The 24,851-nt window shown below is 40.2% G+C and overlaps 3 protein-coding genes and 1 long non-coding RNA gene across 8 annotated transcripts in view; all 4 read right to left on the bottom strand.

Moving 5' to 3' along the window:
- bmp2k (BMP2 inducible kinase) overlaps positions 1-8,016 on the bottom strand; it is a 37,443-nt gene extending 29,427 nt beyond the window's left edge. The window contains exons 1-2 of one of the 3 annotated variants that reach the window (XM_058637014.1): positions 7,476-8,016; positions 6,213-6,527 (exon numbers count right to left, since the gene is read on the bottom strand). In XM_058637014.1, coding sequence (XP_058492997.1) covers positions 6,213-6,351 — 139 coding nt within the window. In that variant the 5' untranslated portion in view covers positions 6,352-6,527; positions 7,476-8,016. Of the gene's footprint in view, positions 1-6,212; positions 6,528-7,471 lie in introns of all 3 variants that reach the window. The other 2 variants (XM_058637013.1, XM_058637012.1) reach the window with 2 other exon arrangements.
- Positions 8,017-11,124: 3,108 nt separating this feature from the next.
- LOC131464227 (uncharacterized) lies at positions 11,125-15,259 on the bottom strand. 2 transcript variants are annotated; one of them, XR_009241153.1, is made up of 3 exons: positions 15,074-15,259; positions 11,607-12,059; positions 11,125-11,515 (listed from the first exon to the last, which is right to left on the bottom strand). It is a non-coding gene; the product is annotated as an uncharacterized LOC131464227 (long non-coding RNA). The 2 variants fall into 2 exon arrangements; XR_009241152.1 differs by lacking the exon at positions 15,074-15,259 and adding an exon at positions 12,140-13,455.
- Positions 15,260-16,837: 1,578 nt separating this feature from the next.
- Positions 16,838-21,730, bottom strand: anxa3a (annexin A3a). Its single transcript, XM_058636099.1, has 14 exons — positions 21,623-21,730; positions 21,066-21,097; positions 20,941-20,985; positions 20,640-20,718; positions 20,455-20,549; positions 19,935-20,048; positions 19,645-19,735; positions 19,480-19,559; positions 19,294-19,350; positions 19,097-19,190; positions 18,917-19,012; positions 18,114-18,172; positions 17,150-17,272; positions 16,838-17,032 (listed from the first exon to the last, which is right to left on the bottom strand). The coding sequence occupies exons 2-14, from the start codon at positions 21,078-21,080 to the stop codon at positions 16,970-16,972; spliced, it is 1,011 nt and encodes a 336-aa protein (XP_058492082.1). The 5' UTR covers positions 21,081-21,097; positions 21,623-21,730; the 3' UTR covers positions 16,838-16,969.
- A 988-nt stretch (positions 21,731-22,718) lies between these two features.
- The window catches only part of fras1 (Fraser extracellular matrix complex subunit 1), a 76,415-nt gene continuing 74,282 nt past the window's right edge, over positions 22,719-24,851 (bottom strand). For both annotated transcript variants that reach the window (XM_058636866.1, XM_058636867.1), the window contains exon 68: positions 22,719-24,541. In XM_058636866.1, the coding sequence (XP_058492849.1) occupies positions 23,969-24,541 (573 nt within the window). In that variant the 3' untranslated portion in view covers positions 22,719-23,968. The remainder of the gene's footprint in view (positions 24,542-24,851) is intronic.

The raw sequence follows: 24,851 nt of genomic DNA, 5'->3' as shown, positions 1-24,851 counted from the left end.
AAGTATAATAACTGTAATTATTAATTTAGCGTGTCACTCCACGCCCATGTTTGGCTCGTCATCCACGTCAGATCAGGCGACAATTACGGAAAAATCATTCATTTGAAGTTGTTAGAGAAAATAGTGGGCGGGGCCTCAGAGCAGAAACAGACGGGGCTCAATGAGCAAACACAAAGGCAGCGAGCGCTGCATCGTACCAGCATTCTTTCCACGCTGCTGCAGTGAGACAACAAAAGACTCACAATGTGTCCATTCATCAGCAGTACAGTGTGATCGTCGTCCACCAAGAGAGGGGGAGGGGCATCAACAACAACAAACAAACAGGAACATGCTGATTCACAAATATAAATAAAAGACATTCTCAGTCTGTATCCAAATATATTGATTAGATTTGATTTGCAAATGTTTCACAAAATGACAATGAATCAATATTGAGAAGAATTAAAAGTTAACAAACTAATCATGTTTTGATTTTTGATGCAAACTGAAGGCAAGTGAACGGTTATTTTGCACACCATACCTTTAAGTCTACGATGTCCACGTCTTTATCTCACTGTGAGACAGACTTTTCCAACAGGAAGCTGGAGTTTGTTAACCACTCACTCTCCCACACCAAACCTCATAGAGAAAATCAGTGATTTTAGCTGCAGGGACACAGGAGCTGCTGGTCCTCTGCTGCCTCGTGTGGTCACTTTGTGTCACTGAGTTAAGTCTAAATCAAATATTTCAAATGCGGAATTCACAAATATAAACATTTGACCTTAGTGATGGAGGCAGCAGTGGATCAACAACTCTGTGCTGTGATTTTAAAACCACACTTTGGTGTGGGAGAGTGAGTGGTTTACACACTGAAGCAGAGTCGCTGTAAAAACAGCACTTCCCTCACTATCTAAGGAAAATGTTATTGCTGTTGTTGCTGTCACTGATATGAGCCACATGAGTCAGATTCTTATTTTATCTAAAGTGTGTCAAACACAGCAGCTGTGACTGAAGAGGCTTCACCTCCACTTGCATTTAGTCATTTCTAACACAAACAAAGAGCTCATCTACACACACACTCTCACACACACACACACACACACACACACACTCTGTGGCACACACAGAAACACACACAGACAGAAGCGCACGCGCTTACACCTCTGTGGTGAACCTACGGCGGCGGCGGCGGTTTAGACCGCGGGTGACACTATATAATATAATATATATAATATAAACACCTCCCTCGAGGTGTTTATATTGTGATATAAACCACAAATATAAACATTTGACCTTAGTGATGGAGGCAGCAGTGGATCAACAACTCTGTGCTGTGATTTTAAAACCACACTTTGGTGTGGGAGAGTGAGTGGTTTCCTGTTGACTTCGGCTCGCTCAGCACCAGTGACCTCACACAATCACACTTCAGATCCATCCCTTTAAGCCTTATACTGAAATCTTGACTATCAGAACACAGCTGTAAATGTGCTGACTCGCTGTTTTCCCTGCGTCGGCAGAACCCTCCGTGTTTACATGATAACAGCTCAGTCGACGTTCAACTCCCTGACCACAGTGAGCCGCACGTCGTGTCAACAGCACTGATGCAAACAGTGTTTCCAGGCGAACGGTTGCTGTGTTCTTCACCTCGTCCCTCGTGTCACCCGCGGTCTAAACCGCCGCCGCTGTAGGTTCACCACAGAGGTGTAAGCGTGTGCGCTTCTGTCTGTGTGTGTTTCTGTGTGTAGATGAGCTCTTTGTTTGTGTTAGAAATGACTAAATGAAAGTGGAGGTGAAGCCTCTTCAGTCACAGCTGCTGTGTTTGACACACTTTAGATAAAATAAGAATCTGACTCATGTGGCTCATATCAGTGACAGCAACAACAGCAATAACATTTTCCTTAGATAGTGAGGGAAGTGCTGTTTTTACAGCGACTCTGCTTCAGTGTGTAAACAACACCAGATAACAGAAGACTACTGTTCCCACCTCCATCCACCGAGCTGTACGACATCATCAACTCTGACATACTGCACAGATGTTTACATTTACATTCACACACACGTGTGTGTGTGTGTGTGTGTGTGTATGGATATATATATATATATATATATATATATGCACACATACATGTATGTATATATATATAGACATAAATACATACTGTATATCTATATAAATATAGATATATATCTGTTTTGCACAAATGACCAGGAAAAATTGAAAAATTCCTTGTATTCCTTGTAAACTTTACCTGGCAATAAACATGACTGTGATTCTTCTGTTTTTATTTGTGTGTTTGGCCAACTGTTTAAAAAGAAGGATTTATTTTGGTGTTTCTCTTTGTTATTGGCACAATATCTGTATCAGAGTATTATAAGATATCGTAAAAAGAACGCGCCAAGATCCCCCAATTTGAAGAAAGGAAGAAAAATTCAATGTTCATCTACTGCATCTACATGAGTATGTAAAACATTATGTTAATATCATAATTTAAGTCCTAGTTTCTTTGTGAATAAAGTTGTTTTATTCAGATTTTTGCTAAATGTTGAATCTCACCATCGTCAACGCTGACTTTAAAGAAAGATTGTATTTTTTATTTTTTCCCTACTCTTTGATTTTTGCATGGTTTATGTTTTTAAGGATTGTTTTACTTCTTAAATGTAAGTTTGCATATTTTTGTTAACTTAACTCTGTGCTAAATAAATATTATTATTATCATTGTGCATTTAATATTTGACTTGCACATTATTTTAAATGTAACATTAAGGCTGCGAATTATAGTTGATTCATAAGTCAATTATTTTCTCCACTAACTATTTTGATCATTGATTAATCAGTTTAAGAGTTTTCTTTTTCATTAAAACCAGTTTGTTCTTAAATGTGAATATGTTCAGAATTCTTTGCTCCATAAAAGCAAAGAACAAACAATTGTGAAAATAGACCTAAAATAAAGAGTAGTTTAAAGCAGAAGACAAAGGATTTATGTTTAAATACATTTTACTGTCATATTCAGAATGATGTCATTCTGCTGCTTTTGCACAAACTAATAAACTTGTGGTTTCGGGACATTTCGAGTTATTTCCACATTTATTTCTACATCCCTGGTTTCCAGGTCCTGACAAAGGAACCTGGTGCAGAAGGAGATTGTGGACAAACGTCAACAAGCTCACAGATGCTTCCTGTTCCTACTCATCATTTGTGAGTTCCTCTTGGAGACGCCGTCAGTCAGAGACACAAACCACAGAGGCTAAAGACGACAGGACGGAAATGACTGCTGCTGCTGCTGCTGCTGCTGCTGCTGCTGCTGAGACACCACTGGAAAACGAATAAATCAGCTCAACTAATGGTTCCAGAGAACTACAGAGTCTTCTGAAGACAATGAGAACCTTCACACACCAAGCTTTTCATCATCAGTACATCTACTGATCATCTTCTCCATTATGGGATTAGTTGTTTGCTTCATTGAAACATCTTGTTTTTATCCACCAACCAAAATGATTCCTTGGAGCAAAGAAACCAGAAAATATTCATATTTAAGAAGCTGAACAATCACACAAACTGGTTTTCATTATTATTGATTTCACAGATTCATCAGTTACCGTTAGCTGCAGACGTTGTGTATTTAATATAAAGTATTAAAGAAAGACGAGGTTGGACAGTTTGGTTCACATGATTCTCTGATGACACTGACTCATGACTGCTGTGTGTGTGTGTGTGTGTGTGTGTAGATCAGGTTTACGGTGTTGTAATAGTTGCAGAGTCACACTTAAAACATTAAACACTCTTTGTTATCATGAATTCACCTCCTGTGTCGAGTCTGTGTCACCGTCTGTGATATCTAGAGAATTCTGAAACTATGGTCAGGTGATCGGTCTACTTGTCGTTACGGTAGAACCTCCGTTAGGACTTCAGAGGAACGAGCGTCCGATCACAGACAAGATTCACCGTCACACGTCTGTGGCGTCAGCTTCTCAGGACTGTGGTTCTTAAACGGTTGAATAACCGACAGATATGGAAAGTTATCTTGGAGAAAGGAGCAGAACTCACTCACTCAACATTTTCTGACAATTCTAAATAAATCCTCCTGATGATCATGAGAGGGTTAAACAGTCCAGCACTGAGAGGATTCTTCTTTTTTTAAACTATTTTTGAGTGTGAAAATGGTCTTCTCCAGTAACTTCTCATCAGTTTCACCTGACGAGCATGAAAACACCACTGGCCGGGACAACACTATGAATCATGGGATTGTATTTGTTTCTGCAGTGATGAGCAGTGAAGCGTTTGTGAAAGAACAGCCTACGCCTTTCCTTCTTCTCTGCTCTGCGTGAACATGACGGCTTCTAATGTTGCCGAGCTTCATGACAGATCTGTGGCTTCATGGTTGCTGCAGGTGTTGAGAAATTTCAAAGTTTGGAAAGATGAGAAATGTTCAACCGGTCGATCAAATCCTATAAATACGTAAATATTTCCACAGCGGTGCGAGCTCGTGCAGAGAGAGAAGATTATATCGTGACGGTTAACTTAAAGATATTTAAATGAAGATGAAACTCTCTCACACGTGTAGTTATCAGCCTCCACACACACGATTTTCTAAGGCAGCAACAATTAATCAATTAATGGATTTCTGATCAATTACTAAATTAATTTAATGAATTAATAATTTTGAGTGTTTTTTATATTTTCTTTTAAAAAAGGATTACTTCACAGAGAAAATAATCAACAGATTAGTCAAGTATAAAAGTCATTTTGCTTGTTTGCTGCACAATGACCTTTGATATAATCTGTCAGCAACAATTCATGACTTCAACAATTTACATTTTAAAGGATCAATATTGTCAAACGCTCCAAAAATAGAGACTTCTTTTTAATGTTTTTGCAGTTTACAGGCAGCACCTTTTATGTCTACTGAATAACTGTGAATTGTGTTGTTGGTTCCAGGTGTGATCAGTCATGCAGGTGGAAGCACTGCTTCAATTGTCCTGTAGAATTCTAACGCATGTGACTTTTTGTTTTGTAACTGTCTTTATTGTTTAGTCTAGAATAAAGTGAACTAAACTAAGATCCTTCTGCTCAACATTTTACAACCAAAAAAACAGCAAATGCTTTCGCAACATTAGCCACAAAGTCGACCATGACAGACGCTGCTCTGCTTACTCCTGACCACCAGACTGATATTTGACACCACTGTATCTATAATCATGTTTCACCAATCAGAACAACCATCCACAGCTGCGTCAGTTTCAATCCAACTTAGTATACGACATCAAAAAGGTTCAAAATGAGAAAACTATAAAGAGAGGTTAAGAGTTTGATTCCTCCTGAAAGAAAACAAAGGATTGAGGAGCAGAAGCAAACAGTAGAACCTGCAGGAACATGTACTGAGTGTTTCTCAACTTTACTGTATGTTTAATCACACTCATTTAGTCATTCATTCATGCATTCATTTATTTATTCAAACCCTAAACTAAGTCTTATCACTAACCCTAACCAGTTAATGACTAACCCTAACCAGAACTCAAATCTTAGTCCTAAATGTTAACCAGTTCCTCAGAAATTTGGTTCTGCCTCATTAGGACCAAGCTTTGGTCTCCATGAGGATGACTGGTCCTGACAAGGTCTGTGTTTATGACAGAACACACACACACACACACACAAGATGAGTTTACATCCTGTTTCAGCTGCTGCAGGGGAGTGTGTGTGTGTGTGTGTGTGTGTGTGTGTGTGTGTGTGTGTGTGTGTGCGTTTTCTGTCTCTGAGGTGGAAAAGCAGGTCGAGCCGTTTCCCTCAGAGTGAGGATATGAACAGATGTTTAGACACAAACATTTTCACTGACGACTTCAGACCAAAATCACTGAGCCATTAAAAAAAAAGATTGGGGCGGGGTAGGGGCGGGTCCTTCGGTGATGGGCGTGTCCCAGAAAACATGGACCACCGTGCCAGAGGGGGAGCTGTGTATCTGAGAGCTGGCCTACCAATTACGTCACGCGACTAGGAGGTTTTTAACCATTAACTCTGTTTTTCAGCTTCTTAAATGTGAATATTTTGTGGTTTCTTTCAAACTTCCAGGTTTGAGAAACCCTGATCCACATTTTATGACATTTTATGGACACATGGCAGATAAATCATCCATTATGAAAATAATTGTTGTTGCAAAAATCCCGATAATATTGTGAATAACGATAAATTGGGTCAGGATAATCATGATAGGACATCCCCGGGGTGGTCTGTCTCCTACCTTCTGCAATGAGCTCCTCCACAGTGACTTGATATCGGCCAACGGCGAACACTCTCCCGAGAAAGCCGCTGACTCCGCTGCTTGACGCCGCTCCGAGCCCGCCACTCTCCGACTTTGGCATTCTGGAAAATTTCTTCATCGTTCACGTTCTCTTTGCGACCAAAAGTAATCCCTGTTCGGTGGTTTGACAAAACCACACAGTCCAGTTTAAGTCGACGCCCCCCTCTCCTGTCCTATCTCCTTATCTGGGGTGTTTCCTCCTCCTGCATGCTCTGCTGCTGCTGCTGCTGCTGCTGCTGCTGCTGCTGCCGCCGCCTGTGGAATCACATGACATGGAAGTGTGGTTAAAACAGGCCATGAAAACAAAAACAACAACAGAGAAACAATTTCCAGACCAAACTACTCCATTTTATCTGGAGATTAAACATAATAATTACAATCATGATACCTGGTTGAGATCAATTCATTGATACGTTGAATTAATAATCAACTTCTGATAATTCTCCTAAAGTCAAACACACGACGAGTTCACTACAGAACAAAACTGTTAATCATCTTTCTTCAATACTTTATGAAATGGCAAAAAATTATTTTGACTCAATGTCACTGTTAGAAGAGTCATGCAACTGGTTTGCACATTTATTTGCACTTGCCGTACACCCAGGTTACACTTGATTTTATATTAAAAACATGTCTGCGACTAACAGTTATTTTCATAATTTATTAATCTGTCAAATTAATAATAATCAAAACCAGTTTGTGTGATTTTTCAGCTTCTTAAATGTGAATATTTTCTGGTTTCTTTGCTCCATAAAACAAAGAAATCATTCAAACTGAATCATGTTTTTGACATTTTATTTAAACTAATCCAGAAAATATTTGACAGATGAACAGATTATTAATTTAATGTTTTGTTATTTGGTCTTGTGATAATATGTCAAACAATTGTGAAAAATAGGTCATAAATGATCTTAAACAAACCATAAATATTACTCTTTTTTTCATTGAACAGACAAATATTAACGAAGTAAAACTTTTTCCTTTAAAACACTAAATTGTGATCATTTGCAGTTAATTTAAAATAGTACACCGTGGTTTCAAAAGTGTATATTGTTGTAAATGAGCATACACAGAATGATCTTCTTCCTGCCCACATGTGAATGATTTACACGCCGTTCATGTCCGAGTCTTTAAAAACAGATAAACAAACAGTAATAAAGATAAAAACAGGACGACAGTGAGTGAGATAAAGACTTCACTCACCAAAGTGTGGAAAACACCTCAGTGATGATGGTGTCTTAGCTTCTGTCAGGCTAACAGGCTAACAGCCGCTGCTAACGGGCAGCGGGAAACACCGCGACACAGCGGGGAGCACAGCGACGCAGCCGCCGCCGGGTTTATCCACACCCGCCCCGGTGGTTAAAAAGAAAGGACAGAAATGTCCCACCCGGTGTCCCCGCAGAGCAGCCTTGTCTCCGTTAGCCTCAGCGCGACTTCTTCACTTCACTCGCGCTTATTAGCACGTTACCTTCGGGAGTTAGCGGCTAACACTGCTAACAGCCACAGCGGTTCTTCTGCGAGCAGAGTCCGGGCTGAGAGAGCGGGAGCCCGGCGAGCACAGGGGGAACCCGGGCTAACACAAGTGGAGCCTGGGCATGATACGAGTGCAACGTCCGGTTGTTGAGAGGAGTCCTCCGGGTAGGTGGTCCGTGTCCTCCCGCTCCTCAGCGTCTGTCTCCTGGACACTGAACTTCTCGTGACTCACTCACTGTGAACCGTACAAAGTAAAAGTGGGTGGTTTGTTATTTCCCCGACGAGAGTGACAACCTAACCTGACGCGGCCCCGCCCACCTCTATTGTTATGATTGGTGCAAGTGAAGCCTGTATGGAACGCCATTAGTGCCTAATTTAACAATATCAATAAACAATATATTAAAAACAATATCAAGGGTAATGAAATGAATTTATAATTTACCAAACAAACCATTTTGTGAAAAGCTACATTAATTATTACTTTAGTGTTTAGTATTTTATTAGTTCTGAAAAGATAAATCAAAATTACAATATAGATTATGATATTTTAAATTGACAGAAATCACAAATCAAATCAATCAAATATACATTTAATAAACAATTTAGTAAATAAACGTTCTCACTCACTTCAGCGTCCTGGTGTGGCAGAGTGAGTGGTTTACAAACTTTAAAAGTCTGTCTAACAGTGAGAAAAAGACGACCAAACATTTTAGTATGTCGTCCAAAAAGGGACAAAAAAGTCATAGTTTAGTAATGTGTTTTTCCTTTTTGCAGCAGTGACTGAGCGACCGTCGGTCACTGACTGAGCGACCGTCCGTCGGTCACTGACTGAACTGTCCCTTTAATAATCATCTGCAGTGATGATGACTGAACAAAGACGTGTTCAGTTTTATTTAATAATCCAGATTATTATTGTTATTATTATTATTGTTGTTGAACAGACAGAATGAGCAGGTTTGTCCTGACAGAGACCGAAGAACTAACATCTGTTTCCAGGTCAGTGTTTGTAGGTCGAGCACATGGTGAAGATTATATAAGAGCTGAGGAGGAGGAGGAGGGGGAGGAGCTAAATCCAATCACATGACTGCATGAACCCATCACGTCTGGGCAGCCGACTTCCTGTTTGGATCCTCACTCACTGTAGTGACAGTGAAGTGTGTGCTGCTGCCCCCTGCTGGTCACTTCACTCAACTACCAAACATTATTAATACCCTTTCGAAACTGTGAGAAGTTTTCTTCTTCTTCCAAATAAATCGTGTTTTGAGGCCCCGAACATAGCTCAAACTCAAAATTGGTGAAAAAACTCAAAACACATGGTAGATGGTGCTTGCTGAATATGATGGCAGATCGTATAACGGTGTTGCCAAGGCAATGGTGCAAAGTCGGATTTTTGCGACAAAAAAACAAACTTTCACAACTTTGTGAATCCTGGTCCGATCTGAACCAAACTTGCTAGGATTGATGATAGTCCGGCCCTGAAGACGTCTATATGAAAATATTCACTTTCGAAAACACTTCACAACACCTTCAAACTTGGTGAGGTCACTGGACAAGTTAAGGATTTAAAGTTGTTAAGTTTTTAAAAATGTCGTATGGCGTATGAGATAGGGGGCGCCAAAGTTGGCGATAATTCAGATTTTCACAACAGCCCCCTTCTACACAAAAGCATCATCACACACCCAAAATGTCGGTCATCTCTTTTTCCTGTCGAATTCATGATGCACTGGATGCTGAGACTGAAAGAATCGTCTCCTCACCCCTCTCTCCATCTTGGGTCACCAGTGTTTGCAGCTTGCAACAAGCTACCGACTTGTTTGTCTACCGCTCGGTTCTTCCATACGAAGGAGTATTAGGGCCAGCCAAAAGAAAATAATAATCCAGCACAAAAAAAAAAAAAAAAAAAAAAAAAAAATCCAGCACAAAAAAAAGCCAGGCAAAAAAATAATAATCCAGCACAAGAAAAAAAAAAAAAGCCAGGCAAAAAAAAAAAAGAAGGCCGGCACAAGAGAAAAAAAAAAAGCCAGGTGAAAAAAAAAAAAAACTGCAGAGGCTTGATCATGTACCACAACAAAGTGACATGCGACTGACGGCTCCATGACAGCAGCCGGCCATTTATGGCAATGCCATATGGCTTCAGCTTGTCATAGGAATCCATATGCCATAGCACGTTAGGGCCTCTGGTGCAGTAGTGTCTGCGTCTCAGACGCCACATCTGTCTGAGCTCCACACCGACAGGATCAAGCACCTTGATCAGTTGCCTTATCGTTACAGCTATTTCATTTTATATGAATGCGGCCACCTCCTCCAAGTTTGTATGGTTTATCCTCCTGAACAAACCAAGTCTCTTCAGCGTCCTAATACTTATCACCACACTGTGTTTATGAGCCAAAAGAGAGAGAATTTCCTTCTGAAGTACCGCTTAATCGATGTGTCTGTAGAGGCAGCCATGGCCATCGACTATAGTACTCTGATATTTTCTAAATTCATTTATTTTACTTTTATTAAATTTTTTTTTTTTGGCGGGTCTTAATACTCCTTCGTAGTTCTAGTTCTGATCTTTACTTGTGGGAAACATCTTGTCCAGCTGTGCCTCACACTTTGGTGTTTAAGTGTTGAATATTTTCCTGCACTAATGTGTGGAACGTTATCTGGCTGTGGTTCATCACATCACCTCCCTGAGGCTGAGAGTCAGAAATATAAGCATTGCATGTGTGGCTGCTCATATTGCTGCTGGTGTTCATGGTACTGCAACACTGTTCAAAGAACTATTCGAATAGCACTTTTCAAAACAACTCTACAAAGTGCTTTCCAGAGTAGAAAAATAAAACCTTTAAGCATAAAATGGTAAAGACAGAACTTAAAGATAAAATGAAAAGCCAGATGAAATAAAATAGTAAAAATACATCTGTAGTTAAAAGAGTTAAAGTAATGCATTAGCCATATTTAGTGTTAGTGGCTACAAGTAAGGAAGTTGTGAGATTGGGGCAAGTAGCAGCTTCACCATCCACTGTAGCATTCCCTGCTTTAGAGTCCAATTTATTATATTCCCTTTAAAACCTTGTACAAATCCATATAGGGTTTTGAGTTTCCTGGTTAAGATCAACCGAACACTTGGAGCAGTGTCAAAAGGTGCCAAGTCTACACCAACAGATCAGTGCAATTTGTTTTTAAAGAATTCAACATCTTTAAGTTCAAAGCACTAACTTGTCAAAATAACACTCATCACAGAATCACTGAAAAAATACAAGTCAACTATAAAGTTAAGAACAAAAGTTTTACTTGATATAAAGAAGGCAATAAATACAAGTTTTCAATGTCTAACATTACATGCATATCATGACAGGCCGAGTCACAAAATCAGATGGATCCTTGTCTGATTTTGGAAACTGCACAGTCATGGTTTGCCACTCAGTCAGGATCTGTGGCCAGATTTCCTCACACACAGAGAAGAAGGGGAAGGACGAAATGCCTTACCATGTTACGACTCGACTCAATTTACCTTGTTCTCTGTTGTGTGAAGAAGACCCAGCTCATAACATCTTGACTGATTTAAAAAATTAAAACATCAATGCTGTTTGGTCATGCATATTTTAGTGTGGTGATGCATCACATGTACAGTGTTTTGTCATGTGTGGTTGTGGGTCAGTGGGGACAGGAGGGGTTAAAGTCCATTTCACAAAAAACTGAAAAAATCTCAGTGACCATGTCCTGTCGGGCAGAGTGACGTAGCAGCCATTGAGCCATGTGTACAGTTTGGCAAGGTCCAACATCTAACAAAAAAAATTAAATAAATAAGAGTCAGCACACTTTAGTATTAAGTAAATATGGATTAAACATTGAGTACCATCTGAAAGAACGTACCTGACGACATCCCGTGAAAAAGAGGTGGAAAAGGTCGGTTCATCTCGGGCGAAGTCCTCGTCGTAGAAGGGTCGGTTCATCTCGGGCAAAGTCCTCGTCGTAGAAGGGTCGGTTCATCTCGGGCAAAGTCCTCGTCGTAGAAGGGTCGGTTCATCTCGGGCAAAGTCCTCGTCGTAGAAGGGTCGGTTCATCTCGGGCAAAGTCCTCGTCGTAGAAGGGTCGGTTCATCTCGGGCAAAGTCCTCGTCGTAGAAGGGTCGGTTCATCTCGGGCAAAGTCATCGTCGTAGAAGGGTCGGTTCATCTCGGGCAAAGTCCTCGTCGTAGAAGGGTCGGTTCATCTCGGGCAAAGTCCTCGTCGTAGAAGGGTCGGTTCATCTTGGGCTAGGTCATCACCAGGTCGTGGTGTCCAACATGGAGTCCTCTGATCCAGGAATGTGCTGCAGTGTTCATCTCTTCAAAACAAGGAAGAATTTGAGAAGTCACAAGAAAACAAAAAAGAAGTAAACAAATGACAAATCTTCAGGTACCTCACCTGGTCAAGTGTGACAGGTCCTCACATCCAGTCAGAGCTCACGATGGATGCCCTCCCTAACCTATACCTGCCTTTCCTGTCCTACACTGACAGTTGCAAACAGCCTTTTGGGATGATGCTAACCCCAATGTCTTGGTTGGCTGCATGAAAAACTGTAAATCTCACAGTTGCCCAGACAAACGTTCCTTCTGATTCTGTAGCCTCGCCACAAAAAGGTCCTCTGCTGAAACCCTCATTTTGCCAAGCATGAAATCAATTCCACTTTCCTGTCCTCAGATCTCCTTTTCTCTCCCTGCAGCCTTTCAACAACCATTGCTGTTGTAACATCTGCAAGAGGCAGCAGTTTCACAATTCAGAGCTTCTCGTGTGTTTAGCAAGACGTGGCACCAGAGTATTGACAAAGCAGACGCCTGAAAATGCTTGACTCCAATTTAAACAAATGCTTCAACATCTACATGTGATGTGATCTACACTACAAACCTGTCCATTCCAATCCTTTGTTTCAGAGGAAGATAAACGCATATCACGACAGGCAGAGTAACAAAATCAGATGGATCCTTGTCTGATTTTGGAAACTGCACAGTCATGGTATGCCACTCAGTCAGGATCCGTGGCCAGATTTCCTCACACAGAGAAGAAGGGGAAGGACGAAATGCCTTACCATGTTACCAGTCGACTCAATTTACCTTGTTCTCTGTTGTGTGAAGAAGACCCAGCTCATAAAATCTTGACTGATTTAAAAATTGAGCAATTAAATAACTCAAACATGGATGCTGTTGGGTCATGCAGAGAGCTTGCGATCTTTTGCATGTTTCCCAAACATTTAGAGGTCAGATTACTGACCCCAACAATGTCAAAGTCAATGACTTTTTGTCCTAAACTGATGAACCATTTGGGTAAATTAGATCAAGCATTTAAAGGTGTTTACATTGTTAGTAGTCCAATGACACTTCTTACCCAACACATGAAGACGCAGTGAATCAGGATACGGCTACCTTTAGCAGAGGCAACAGCAGCAGTGGGTGGTGGAAGTCTGCAGGGAGAAAACAATTGATATGGAGACAAGTTGGAGGAATCATTTAATGCATCGCTCAACAAGAGTTAAAGCGGAGAGAAACTTTAGGACAAGTCTACAAAAATCAGAGGAGGAACTTCGCCAACACATCTAAGAGATAGAAGTTTCTCATGCAACCAACCAAGACATTGGGATTAAGCATCCTCCTAAAGACTCTACAAGCTGCCTAAATTGGGAAATTTGAAAGAAAGTCATGGGTATTAACGGACTACAGACACATGGTGCGGTGTTAACCCTATGCTCTATCAAAAATCCCACTTTGGGAAAACCATAAAGTCCTATCATTATCATCACAACAAGCTGCCAGCTTCACAAATAACAGGCAAAAGATCACTTACATGATCACTGTTAACCACAAAGCTCCAGACACCAAGTCAATCCAAGAAACAAATCAAAATAAATTAAAAAGCTGCAGCTGCTCACTCCTGCTACAAGAGGGTACTTGCACAATAGTCTTTAACATGAAGCCAAATTCTGTCTGATTACCGTCTGAATTCAGCCCACACAATAAAGGTTTTATTTCAAGTCGTCGTATGAAAAGATAAAAAGTTCGAACACTTTCACTTAAATAATCCGAGTTGTCTCTCTGCCAGGTTTGTGTCCTCCTAAAGCAAAGAAACGCGCTCTAATCCTGAAACCTACAATCTCAATCTCATGAAAGAAACGATGCAGATGATAGCCCTGCATCCCTAAGACGAGTAACGCATAGTTTTGCAGGGGAAGATAAAAATCCCCTGCTGGGAGGCCTCCCAACATGACACGCAACAAGACCATGAACACAAAAAGGTTCAACTCCTTTAGAGGGAACTAAACTTGGCAGAGTGAGACAAGTCAGCATTAACACTGAATATCGACTACAAAGGCTGATGGCAGTGCGTAGAGTTTAAGACTTCAATGGATTTAAAGTATATCATAACATTCTCCACCTACAATCTAATGTGGGCGGGTGTGACTGAGTCTCCGTGAGCAGGAATAGTGTATAGTACTCGTATAGTAGGGCTCACTGTGTACTGCACTGTTTCTAATTTCATTTCATTTTTAATTTCTTCTTTTTTGTTTTTGGATCGTGATTGTGTTGTATTTTAGATTCATTTGTATCTCTGCTACGATGACAAGGGATTAATAAAGCTATCCATCCATCCATCATCATCCATCCATCATCATCCATCCATCCATCCTCATCCATCATCATCCATCTATCATCATCCATCAATACATCCATCCATCCTCATCCATCCATCATCATCATCCATCATCATCATCATCCATCATCCATCAATACATCCATCATCATCCATCAATACATCCATCCATCATCATCCATCCATCCTCCATCCATCATCATTCATCCATCATCATCCATCAATCAATCCATCCATCCTCCATCCATCATCATCCATCCATCATCCATAAACTCATATGGAGTGGAACAGTGAGGTAACATAGCACAGCAGCCATTGTAACTTGATTTTAGTCTGTTTTGATAATGGAGTGTTAATTAAATCTGAAACTCTAATGAAGTCTGTTTTTTATTTTGTTAAATGTGAATATTTCCTCATTTCTTTGCTCTCGCTGAAAGCGAATAATTGAAGAATAAAAACTGAATTTAGAAACGGTGAACCACATTTAACATTTCATGGACCAAACATGAAAAGACATCACAGGTTCACCAAAATACAAATGAGTTGATCATTCAGATTAAGCCAAACATTATTAGTATTATTATTATTATTATTATTATTATTATGTTATATTATATAAACTAAGCTTAAAATGAAGCACAGCTCAAGCAAAAGCTGAAATAGAGCAAATAACTAAGGTGAGCACGTCATTAAGAGAACTGGACCAAAGTGACTCACCATTGTGGACCAGGTCCAACACGCGGACACCTTCTCGGCGTCTGACGTCACACCGCGGGAGCTATTTTTAAACTTCCCTCGTGGTTTTCTGAGGTTTTACGGCGGATGGCGCGTCACCGCCACATGTTCCCTCCTCCCGGAACACTTTCAGGAGTTCTGCCACACTTTTTTTTTTCGTTCCACGGCTCGTGCAGCTTCTCTTCAAAGTGACATCACGGAAATGTGCGGAGGAGGAAGATTAAATAAGAGGAGGAGGAGGAGGAGGAGGAGGAGGAAGCAATCAGCGCTCATCAGCTGACTGAAAAACACCTGCGTGAAGACGGTTATGGCGGTTAGCAAACGACATTAGCGCCACCATCTGGTATGGAGGGTGGATAGAAATGTTGATCGAACTCAACTATTACTTCAAAGTAAAAATAATAAAATAAGTAATAATTTTATATATATATATATATATATATATATATATATATATATGTGTGTATATATATATGTATATATATATATAATTATATATATACACAGATATACATACAACCACCTATATATATATATATATATGTAACAGGGTCAGTTACTACAGTATATTTTTTAAGGTACTGCAATTTATTAAATACCTGATATTTATTTTATTTGCCTTTTCATTTTATAATTACACAAAACATATGTTTTAAGTTTTTATTTTTATATTTTACGTTGTCATGTGGAACCTTCATGATTTCCTGTCCCCCACGTTCACTTCTGAGGTGTCCACCCAGTATTTAAGGGTGTGTCTGCCCTCACCTCTCCCCTCCCCTTCTGCTGCTGCTGCTGCTGCTGCTGCATGTTGTGGGAGAGGTACGTGATGTGTGTTTCTGTGTGATTTCTGTATTGTTGAGCATATGGAGATTATCGTGCTAAATATGGAGATTATTGTGCTAAATATGGAGATTATCGTGCTAAATATGGTAAATATGGAGACTATCGTGCTAAATATGGAGATTATCGGGCTAAATATGGAGATTATCGTGCTAAATATGGAGATTATTGTGCTAAATATGGAGATTATCGTGCTAAATATGGAGATTATTGTGCTAAATATGGAGATTATCGTGCTAAATATGACACGCTGTACATGTTTGTTTCCCTGTGTTTCACTTGCCTTGTGTCAGAAATAAACGGAGACTAACTTTCACAACTTTGCGAATCCTGGTCTGATCTGAACCAAACTTGCTAGGATTGATGATAGTCCGGCGACCCCTGGTGACGGCAGACAATATGACATTTGGTATTTGAACTAACAACCCCTTTCAAACTTGGTGAGGTCACTGTGGACAAGTTGACGAGCTTAAGCTGCTGAAAGTTTTTTAAAATGTCGCACGGCGTACGAGATAGGGGGCGCCAAAGTCGCCGCAAATTCAAATTCTTCACTACAGACAACAAAACTCTTCTAACTTTGCAATGGAAGGTCTAATCCCAACCAAACTGTTACAATTTAGACAATCCTGGTCCAATCTGAACTAAACCTGCTAGGATTGCTGATCGTCCGACCCTGAAGCCGCTATGTGAAAATATTCAATTTTAAAAACAGCGCCCCCTGGTAACGGCAGACAGAATTATACTTACACTTTTTGATGCTGCTCTAACAGGGATTGTTATGAAACCTCAGACCCATCCTGAACATGTCTGTAAAAGATGACCTCCCCACAGGAAGTGGAACGCACAAAACAGGAAGTATACGTTTACGGACACTTTAATCCACAAAATAAAAGCTTTGTCTTCATGTAAATGTTTTAGTCGTTTAATAATGTTCATGATATAAAGTTCAAGCTCTGTTTTCATGTTTAAAATCATTATTATTTATTTCCCTGTGAAGACGCAGGCTCCGCCCCCAGACTGCTGATGAAGGGTCAAAGGTCAGTCGTCGTCCGGTCCACAGATCGCCTTCAAACAGTCACCGACGTGTCCGGACAAATCTTTCTGAAAACCACAATGACGACAGGAGAAAGTCAGGATTCGTGTGTGTGTGTGTGTGTGTGTGTGTCTCGCCTACTGCAGCTTTAATCAAACACAGGTGCAGAGTGGGCGTGGCCTCACCTCAATGTCAGACAGCAGCGAGTGCTCGTAGAGTTTCTTATACTCGGCTTTGATGTTTTTCAGGTCGATCTCAGAGCGACTGACCATGATGCGACAGACGGTCGCCTCACAGGTTCCACTGCCCTGTCAACAACAACAACAAACAACAATGACAACAAACAACGACAACAAACAAACAACGACAATAAATAACAATGACAACAAACAACAATGACAACAAACAACGACAACAAACAAACACACAACGACAATAAATAACAATGACAACAAACAACAACAACAACAACAACAACCAAACAACAATGACAACAACAATGACAACAAACAAACAAACAACAAACAACCAATAATGACAACGACAAACAACAATGACAACAACAATGACAACAAACAAACAACCAATAATGACAACGACAAACAACAACAACAACCGGCAACAAACAACAACAACCAATAATGACAACAAAAACAAACGACAAACAATGACAACAACAACTAACAACAAACAAAAGCAACAAACAACCAACAACGACAACAAACAACCAATAATGACAACAACAACAACCAACAGCAACAAACAAACAACAACAACCAACAGCAACAAACAAACAGCAACAACGACAACAAACAACAATGACAACAAACAACAACCAGATAACAATGACAGCCAGCAAACAAACAAACAAACAAACAAACAACCAACAATGACAACAAACAACAATGACAACAAACGACCAACAGCAACAAACCAACAAATGACGACAACAAACAAACAAACAACAACAACCAAACAAACAACAATAACAAACAAACAACAACGACAACAAACAACATACAAACAAGAATGACGACAAACAAACAACCAACAACAACAACAACCAAACAACCACCAACCAACCAACCAACGGGTCACATGGTCAGGTGTTTAAAAAGATGAAAAACAAAGTAACGTGTGATTATTTACCTCCATGCTGTCGTGGAGTCGCTCTGCAAAGTAGGCGTGTCTGCTCTTCACACACTTGACTGCAGACGACATTTAAACAAACACTTTTATAAGAAATATTAAGAGAAAACTTTGTCCACAGACAATAATTCATCTTTTTTTAATAATTAAATGAATTAAAAATGATTTTTCAGCTTCTTAAAAGGGGAATATATCGGTATATATATATATATATATATATATATATATATATATATATATATATATATATATATATATATATTCAGACAAGGCGCCATTGTTCAAGTAAGAAAAGAAAAGAAAAACATAAACAGACTCTCACACCATCCAAGTTAATAGTTAACCTGATGAATTGAACTCCATTGATTGGATCATTTTGTGACTTTTGGGACGTCGAACATGTCACTCATATCATGGACACGTGGACACGTGGACACGTGGACACACGGAGTCTGACTGACTGCATCTCTGAGTGCTAACTGATGCTGAAACATGTTTGTGTCAAAATGTCATAAGAAAAGAATAATTATGTATTGTATGATGAATATATGTATTCTGTGGGTAATGGGGGCGGGACTAGATAAGCTTTCCCTTTGGGTTATGTGTATTGTGTGAACGACACTAAGATGATGAGGAGTGATGATGAGTGATGATGAGTGATGATGACACATGACATAAACATATAAATAAATAAATAAATATTTTAAACTGAACGAACAGATCGTCATGATTTCCATGTTTGACAAACACTGATCAACAAGTTAAACTAACAATCACAACTAAGTGAAGAATTGATGAATTACCGATGGCGACCATCAGCTCCTCCAGTTCTCCGGTCATTTCTGACTCGATGCTTTTCTGCAGACTTTTCCCGCTGATCTTCTTATACTCGACAAGAGCTGAAAAACAAGGACTTTATCAAAATCTTTCCAATCACCGATCAACAAACTGATCACTGATCAATAAAAGGACTGAAAACAAACTTTGTCTGATTTGAGGGAAACTTTTCTTGCAGAGAATCTCGATGAACGTGGATTCATCTGTTCCCCACTTCTTCTCTCCGGCCTGGTACATCGCCTGTGACGCACACACACACACACACACACAGAGATTATATCATCATTAAAATAATGTAACGATTGTATTTGTTTAAAGTTCTTTAATAAGAACAGGAAGTGACCTCAGCGTCTTGGACCGCCTCTTGTTTGTTCACGTCCGCGCTCTCGTCTCTTTCTCCCTGAAACAAAAACACTTTGTATTCTTTAAGGGAAAATGTAAATCCCAGATTAGAACATGAGTTTAATCTGCTTTTTTTAATCTGATTAAAACAAGAACGTTGAAAGATTCTGATGTAATGACCACAAACCTCCACCAGGAGCAGCATCGCTTTACGAATGTCTCCGTTCAGTTCGTCCCTCAGGTCTCGAATCAGCAAATATTCTTTCTCTGCAGAGACAAGACGACGTCCAACATTTAAGACAAACTCATGGACGAGGACAGAGACGTCAGAGACGAGACGTTGACGTTAGACCTTTGAGGTGGACGTCGTTCAGAGCTTTGATCTCTTGGTTGGTTCTGGACGCAAAGATCTCGATGAGGACGCTGTCTTTGGTCCCGGCTCCCTGTGAAGAAGACAAGAAGACAAGAAGACAACAGGAAGTCAAATGTTAAAAACTCTTAGAAAAGTAAACAACACCCTTAAAAACAGTAAAAACCCTTAAAAACTATGGAAACCCTTAAAACTGTAAACCCCCTTAAGTGTAAAAAAGTCAAAAACCCTTAAACTCTTTCCCTTAGTTAAGTGTAAAGTGAAAAGGTGACCTTGATGGCGTCCATCACTTCATGACAGTCGAACTCTGCTGGAGTTCTCACCAGCGCCACCACCAGGTCCTCAAAGTCACCGCGGGTCTCACCCTCAAGGTCGTCCACCAGATCCTGAGAGGACACGAGGACACAAACTTCACTTAACTAAATGTTTTCACCTAGTAAAGGTTTTTTTTATTAACCTTTACTAAGTGAAAACATTTCGTTTTCGATCTGAAGATCTGAAACATTCAGAGACAGACACAGAGACAGAGAGACAGACAGAGAGACAGACAGAGACAGACACAGAGAAAGACACAGAGAAAGACACAGAGACAGACACAGAGACAGACAGAGACAGACACAGAGACAGACAGAGAGACAGACAGAAACAGAGACAGACAGAGAGACAGACACAGAAACAGAGACAGACAGAGAGACAGACAGAGACAGACACAGAGAAAGACACAGAGACAGACACAGAAACAGACAGAGACAGACACAGAGACACAGAGACAGACACAGACAGAGTCCTCACGTTGCCTGTGGCGTCCTGATAAGCTTTGCGGATCAGCTGACGCTCAGCGTTGTCTCTGTGAGTCAAAATGTCGATCAGAATATCTTCTTTAGTTCCTGAAGAATAAACAAAAACAGGTCAACAAACAACAGTGTGTGTGTTGTGCGTGTGTGTGCGTGTGTGCGTGTGCGTGTGCGTGTGCGTACCGATCCCGTCCATGGCTTCTCTCAGAGTCTGAGCGTCTTGTTTCGGATCAAATTCTCCGTGATGAATGACCGTTCCTGCCTTTAACAAACAAACGTTTACAAGAAAACCCTTAAATACAAGAGTAAAACCCTTAAACAGTAAACTCCTTAAACGGTTAAAACCCTTAAACAGTAAACTCCTTAAACAGTTAAAACCCTTAAACAGTAAACTCCTTAAACAGTTAAAACCCTTAAACCCTTCACCATGTAAAAGTCTTAAAGTCCGAAAACCCCTCAAAACATGAAAACCCCTTAAAGCTACCTGATTTTCAGGACAGTCAGAATCGAGCAGATCCTCCAGATCGTCCTGAAAAACATTTACATTCTTATTTTAAATAAATAAAACTTTATTTAAAACGGTAAAAGAACAGGTTTTTCTTTTCTTACCCACAACGAAAACATGATGACGACGCGTTTCCCTGGAAACAAACAAATCAAACTTTATTTCACCTGTTGTCATGACAACATGAACAAGAGACTGAAAATAAAGTTTATCTTCATCTAAATATTTAACACGGCTTTCTATCACAGGTGTGTGTGTGTGTGTGTGTGTGTGTGTTGAATCAGCTGCTCAGAAACTGAAAAGTGGTCGCACAGGTACTGAGCTGTGAGCGCCCCCTGCTGCTGAAGACCATATTTACAGATGTGACAGTCTACATTGTCCACGTCTCTCTGGGCTTTGGTGTCTCACAGTGAGATAAAGACGTGGTCATGTGACGTGGACATGGTAGAGAATTGTTTTCTTGTGTCGTGTCTGGCGGCCATGTTGTCACTGAACAGCCACACCTCACAAACACGAACTGTCCCTTTAAACCTTGTCGACATCTTTGACTTCTTTTTTTTCACTTTTAAAACACATGAAATAAAATTTAAAATCCTGTCAAAACAAACAAAAACAAAACAAAGTAAAACAATGGAAATAAAGTGAAGATGAAAAGAATCACCTGATGTTTGAAGAGGTTCCTGCTGCTGCTGCTGCTGCTTCTCTGTGTGTGTGTGTGTGTGTCACTGTGTGTGAGGCTCTCTCTCACTCTCTCTGTGTGTGTGTGAGTCTCTCTCTCCCTCTCAGGTTTAACTGGAAACACCTGCCAAAGTCACCTGGCCACGCCCCCTGTGCACAGGTAGGCGTTGCCTTCAGGGACGGCTCGTTAAACTGACCTTCATAAAAATATGACATTTAATAAGATTGAGTGCTCTACTTTACCTTATCTTAACTTTTATCTTACTTAACGTGACTTTAATGAACTCATCTTATCTTGCATTTTATTTGTAACACAAATGAGACAAATTCAGATATAAAACAGTGTTTGAGGGTGTGGTCGTGTCACACTGACACAACAACGAGTTCATTTGTGTTTTTGTTTCCTTTGTTGAAACTCATTCATACATAAATGACACTTATTAAGTACATTTAGTTTTTCTTTAAACAAATTAATTTAACTAACCTGCAGGTGTGAGACAGGTGTGAGACAGGTGTGTGACAGGTTGAGCCCTAAAGAATAATCTTCATTCCTCGGCCACCGTGAGTTTCGGTTAAACCAGTCGAGTCATTCTCTCGTGGCCTTTGACCTCAACATGGCACTTTCACCCAGAGAAGATTTTCATCTGTAAAAAAAAAACCTCTTTCTGTAAAAACTCACTTTAATCCAACAGCTGTAGCTAATAAAGTGCTTTTTCTGTACCTAATAAAGTGCTCTTCTGTAGCTAATAAAGTGCTTTTCTGTAGCTAATAAAGTGCTTTTTCTGTACCTAATAAAGTGCTCTTCTGTAGCTAATAAAGTGCTTTTCTGTACCTAATAAAGTGCTTTTCTGTACCTAATAAAGTGCTTTTCTGTACCTAATAAAGTGCTTTTCTGTAGCTAATAAAGTGCTTTTCTGTACCTAATAAAGTGCTTTTCTGTACCTAATAAAGTGCTTTTCTGTACCTTAAAAATTTAAAATATTTTTTAAATACAAATAAAATAAATAATTAAATGATCATTTATTAATCCGACAGATTTTATGACTCTAAATCCATAAATAAAGAAAAAGTAAAACGAGTTTGAATTTTTTTAAATCTTTAATTATAAAAAAAAAGGCACCAAAAAAATACAGGCATCATATTCAAAGCATCACAGAACGATAGCACCAAAAATATAACGATATTTCCCACAATTCCCCATTCTCATGTCTCATGATAGGCACACAGTAGAAAGACGATGGAGGGGGCGGAGTCAAAGGGACGACCAGTGTCGCACGCACACGTTTAAAAACACTACAGTAGTTCAACATCAGTAGTGTAACAATAATTATAATAATAACAATAATACGTTATAACAGAGTAAAATAATGATGATAAAAAAACCTGTGTGTGTGAACATTAAGGCAAAAGTTCGCAGTTGCAGGGACGAAAAATATCGACGTCCAAACTGAAAAAAAACTAACTTTGATTTGTTTTGAAAAACGTGTAGAAAATGCAACGTTAAATCTGCAGCTGTCGCAGCTCAGTGCGAAAGAAACGTTGAAAACGGCAAACGTCGGTAAGGCGTGAAAATCACGCATTCATTTTTAACGCAGACAAAGACGGAGCGCGAAGACGAGACGTTTAATTGCACTTGGAAAAGTTTCGTTTGGTTGGGTGAAGAAGCAGTGATGCCGCATTCTTCACCACCACAAAAGCTAAATACGTCTTTTTTTATGCTAAATTCATCGGAAAAGTGACGATAAAAGAAAATATGAGATAATAATAAAAATAATGATGATAATAAAAGAATCAAGAAAAAAAAAGAGAGGACTTCGACGGCAGCAGCAGAGACGGGATTTTAACGCAGTCTTTTTTTCGTAGAAACGATCGCAGACTGAGCTACAGAAGTGAAGTGAGCGTCGGCCATTTTGTGTCTGAAAAACGAGGCAGAGATTCGAGGAGTCAAAAATATGAAGATGACGATGTTGTGATGATGGTGATGATGATGTCATGAGGCAGAAGACCATGTTTCAGCAAAGGTTCCAGCGTGTGCATGTTTTGGCAGTTTGATGAAGATCATTTGTGGAGTTGCTGTTTCAGCGACGTTCTGTCACTTCTGTGATGTGATGAAGGTTTTTGTGTTTAATCTGTGTTTAATCTGTGGGTGAGGTTGTTTAATATGGTGATTCCTGAGGTAGCTCAGTTGTGAAAGGATGAAAATGCCGTGCGACGTCTGCTCGTCACTCTTCTGTTTTTTTTAAATGGTAAAAAAATACGTCAACAAACGTCTTGTTAGAAACTTTTTGAGTTTTAGAAAATCCTTTTTTAAAAAATCTCGTCCTCGTCTTCAGACCTCGGTGCCGTCGTTGAGGTTGTTGTGGAGTCTGACCTCCAGGTTGACCTGTTTGACTTTGGCCGCAGCGTCGTCGTGGTTACGGTTGAAGACGTTGACGTTCCTCACCGTGCAGTGTTTGCTGCTGAAGTTCTTCTCCACACATTTGTCCAAACAAACCTCCATCTTGGTGTTGAGCGGATATTCCTCGTACGTCGCCGCCTTCTTCTTGGCGTCGGCCGAGCGTCGGCAGCGGCGGAACAGGAAGCAGGACGCGAGCAGCACCAGGACCAGCATGGTGATGGCGGCCACGCCCCCGCCCACCGAGCTGCCCACGTGCGCGTTGAAGGTGGCGGCGGGCTCCGCCTCCAGACGCAGCGACTTCATGTTGGTGCCGTTCTTCACCTGGTCGCCCTCGTTGTCGTAGATCAGCGACTCGTCCAGCGTCAAACGTCCACTGTTGTCCACCAGGTCTCGTTTAGGACGACGCAGCTCGTACGTCACCGAGCGCTGGATCCTGGGACTGGAACGCGATTCTGGACTGATCACGTAAATCACCTGCAGGTACCACTGATGTCCCGCCTCCACCTGTCAATCAACACAGACAGAGAGAGGGGGAGGAGTTTAAATTTAAGGGGAGGAGCCAAAATAATTAGAGTCTTTATGAGAGTTGGAACTAAGACTGACAACAAAGTAAAAATCTCTCAGTGAGAAACAAAATAAAATGACTTCATAGAAAATATTTATGATTTCTTGTAAATGTTTGAAAATCGACCACAAACCTGAAAACAAAACTGAATTTCAACAGAGGGCGCCCCCTTCTGGCTGCTCTGCTAATCAGCTGAATGTAAACGCACTAAGTGTGTTAAAAAGTGTGGGACCTAAAGTTGAGCCTTGA

This window comes from Solea solea, chromosome 8, assembly GCF_958295425.1.
Source record: "Solea solea chromosome 8, fSolSol10.1, whole genome shotgun sequence".
NCBI classification, from domain to species: Eukaryota; Metazoa; Chordata; class Actinopteri; order Pleuronectiformes; family Soleidae; genus Solea; species Solea solea.
Note: the sequence above shows the minus strand (reverse complement) of the source record. Positions and strands in the feature narration are given on the sequence as shown.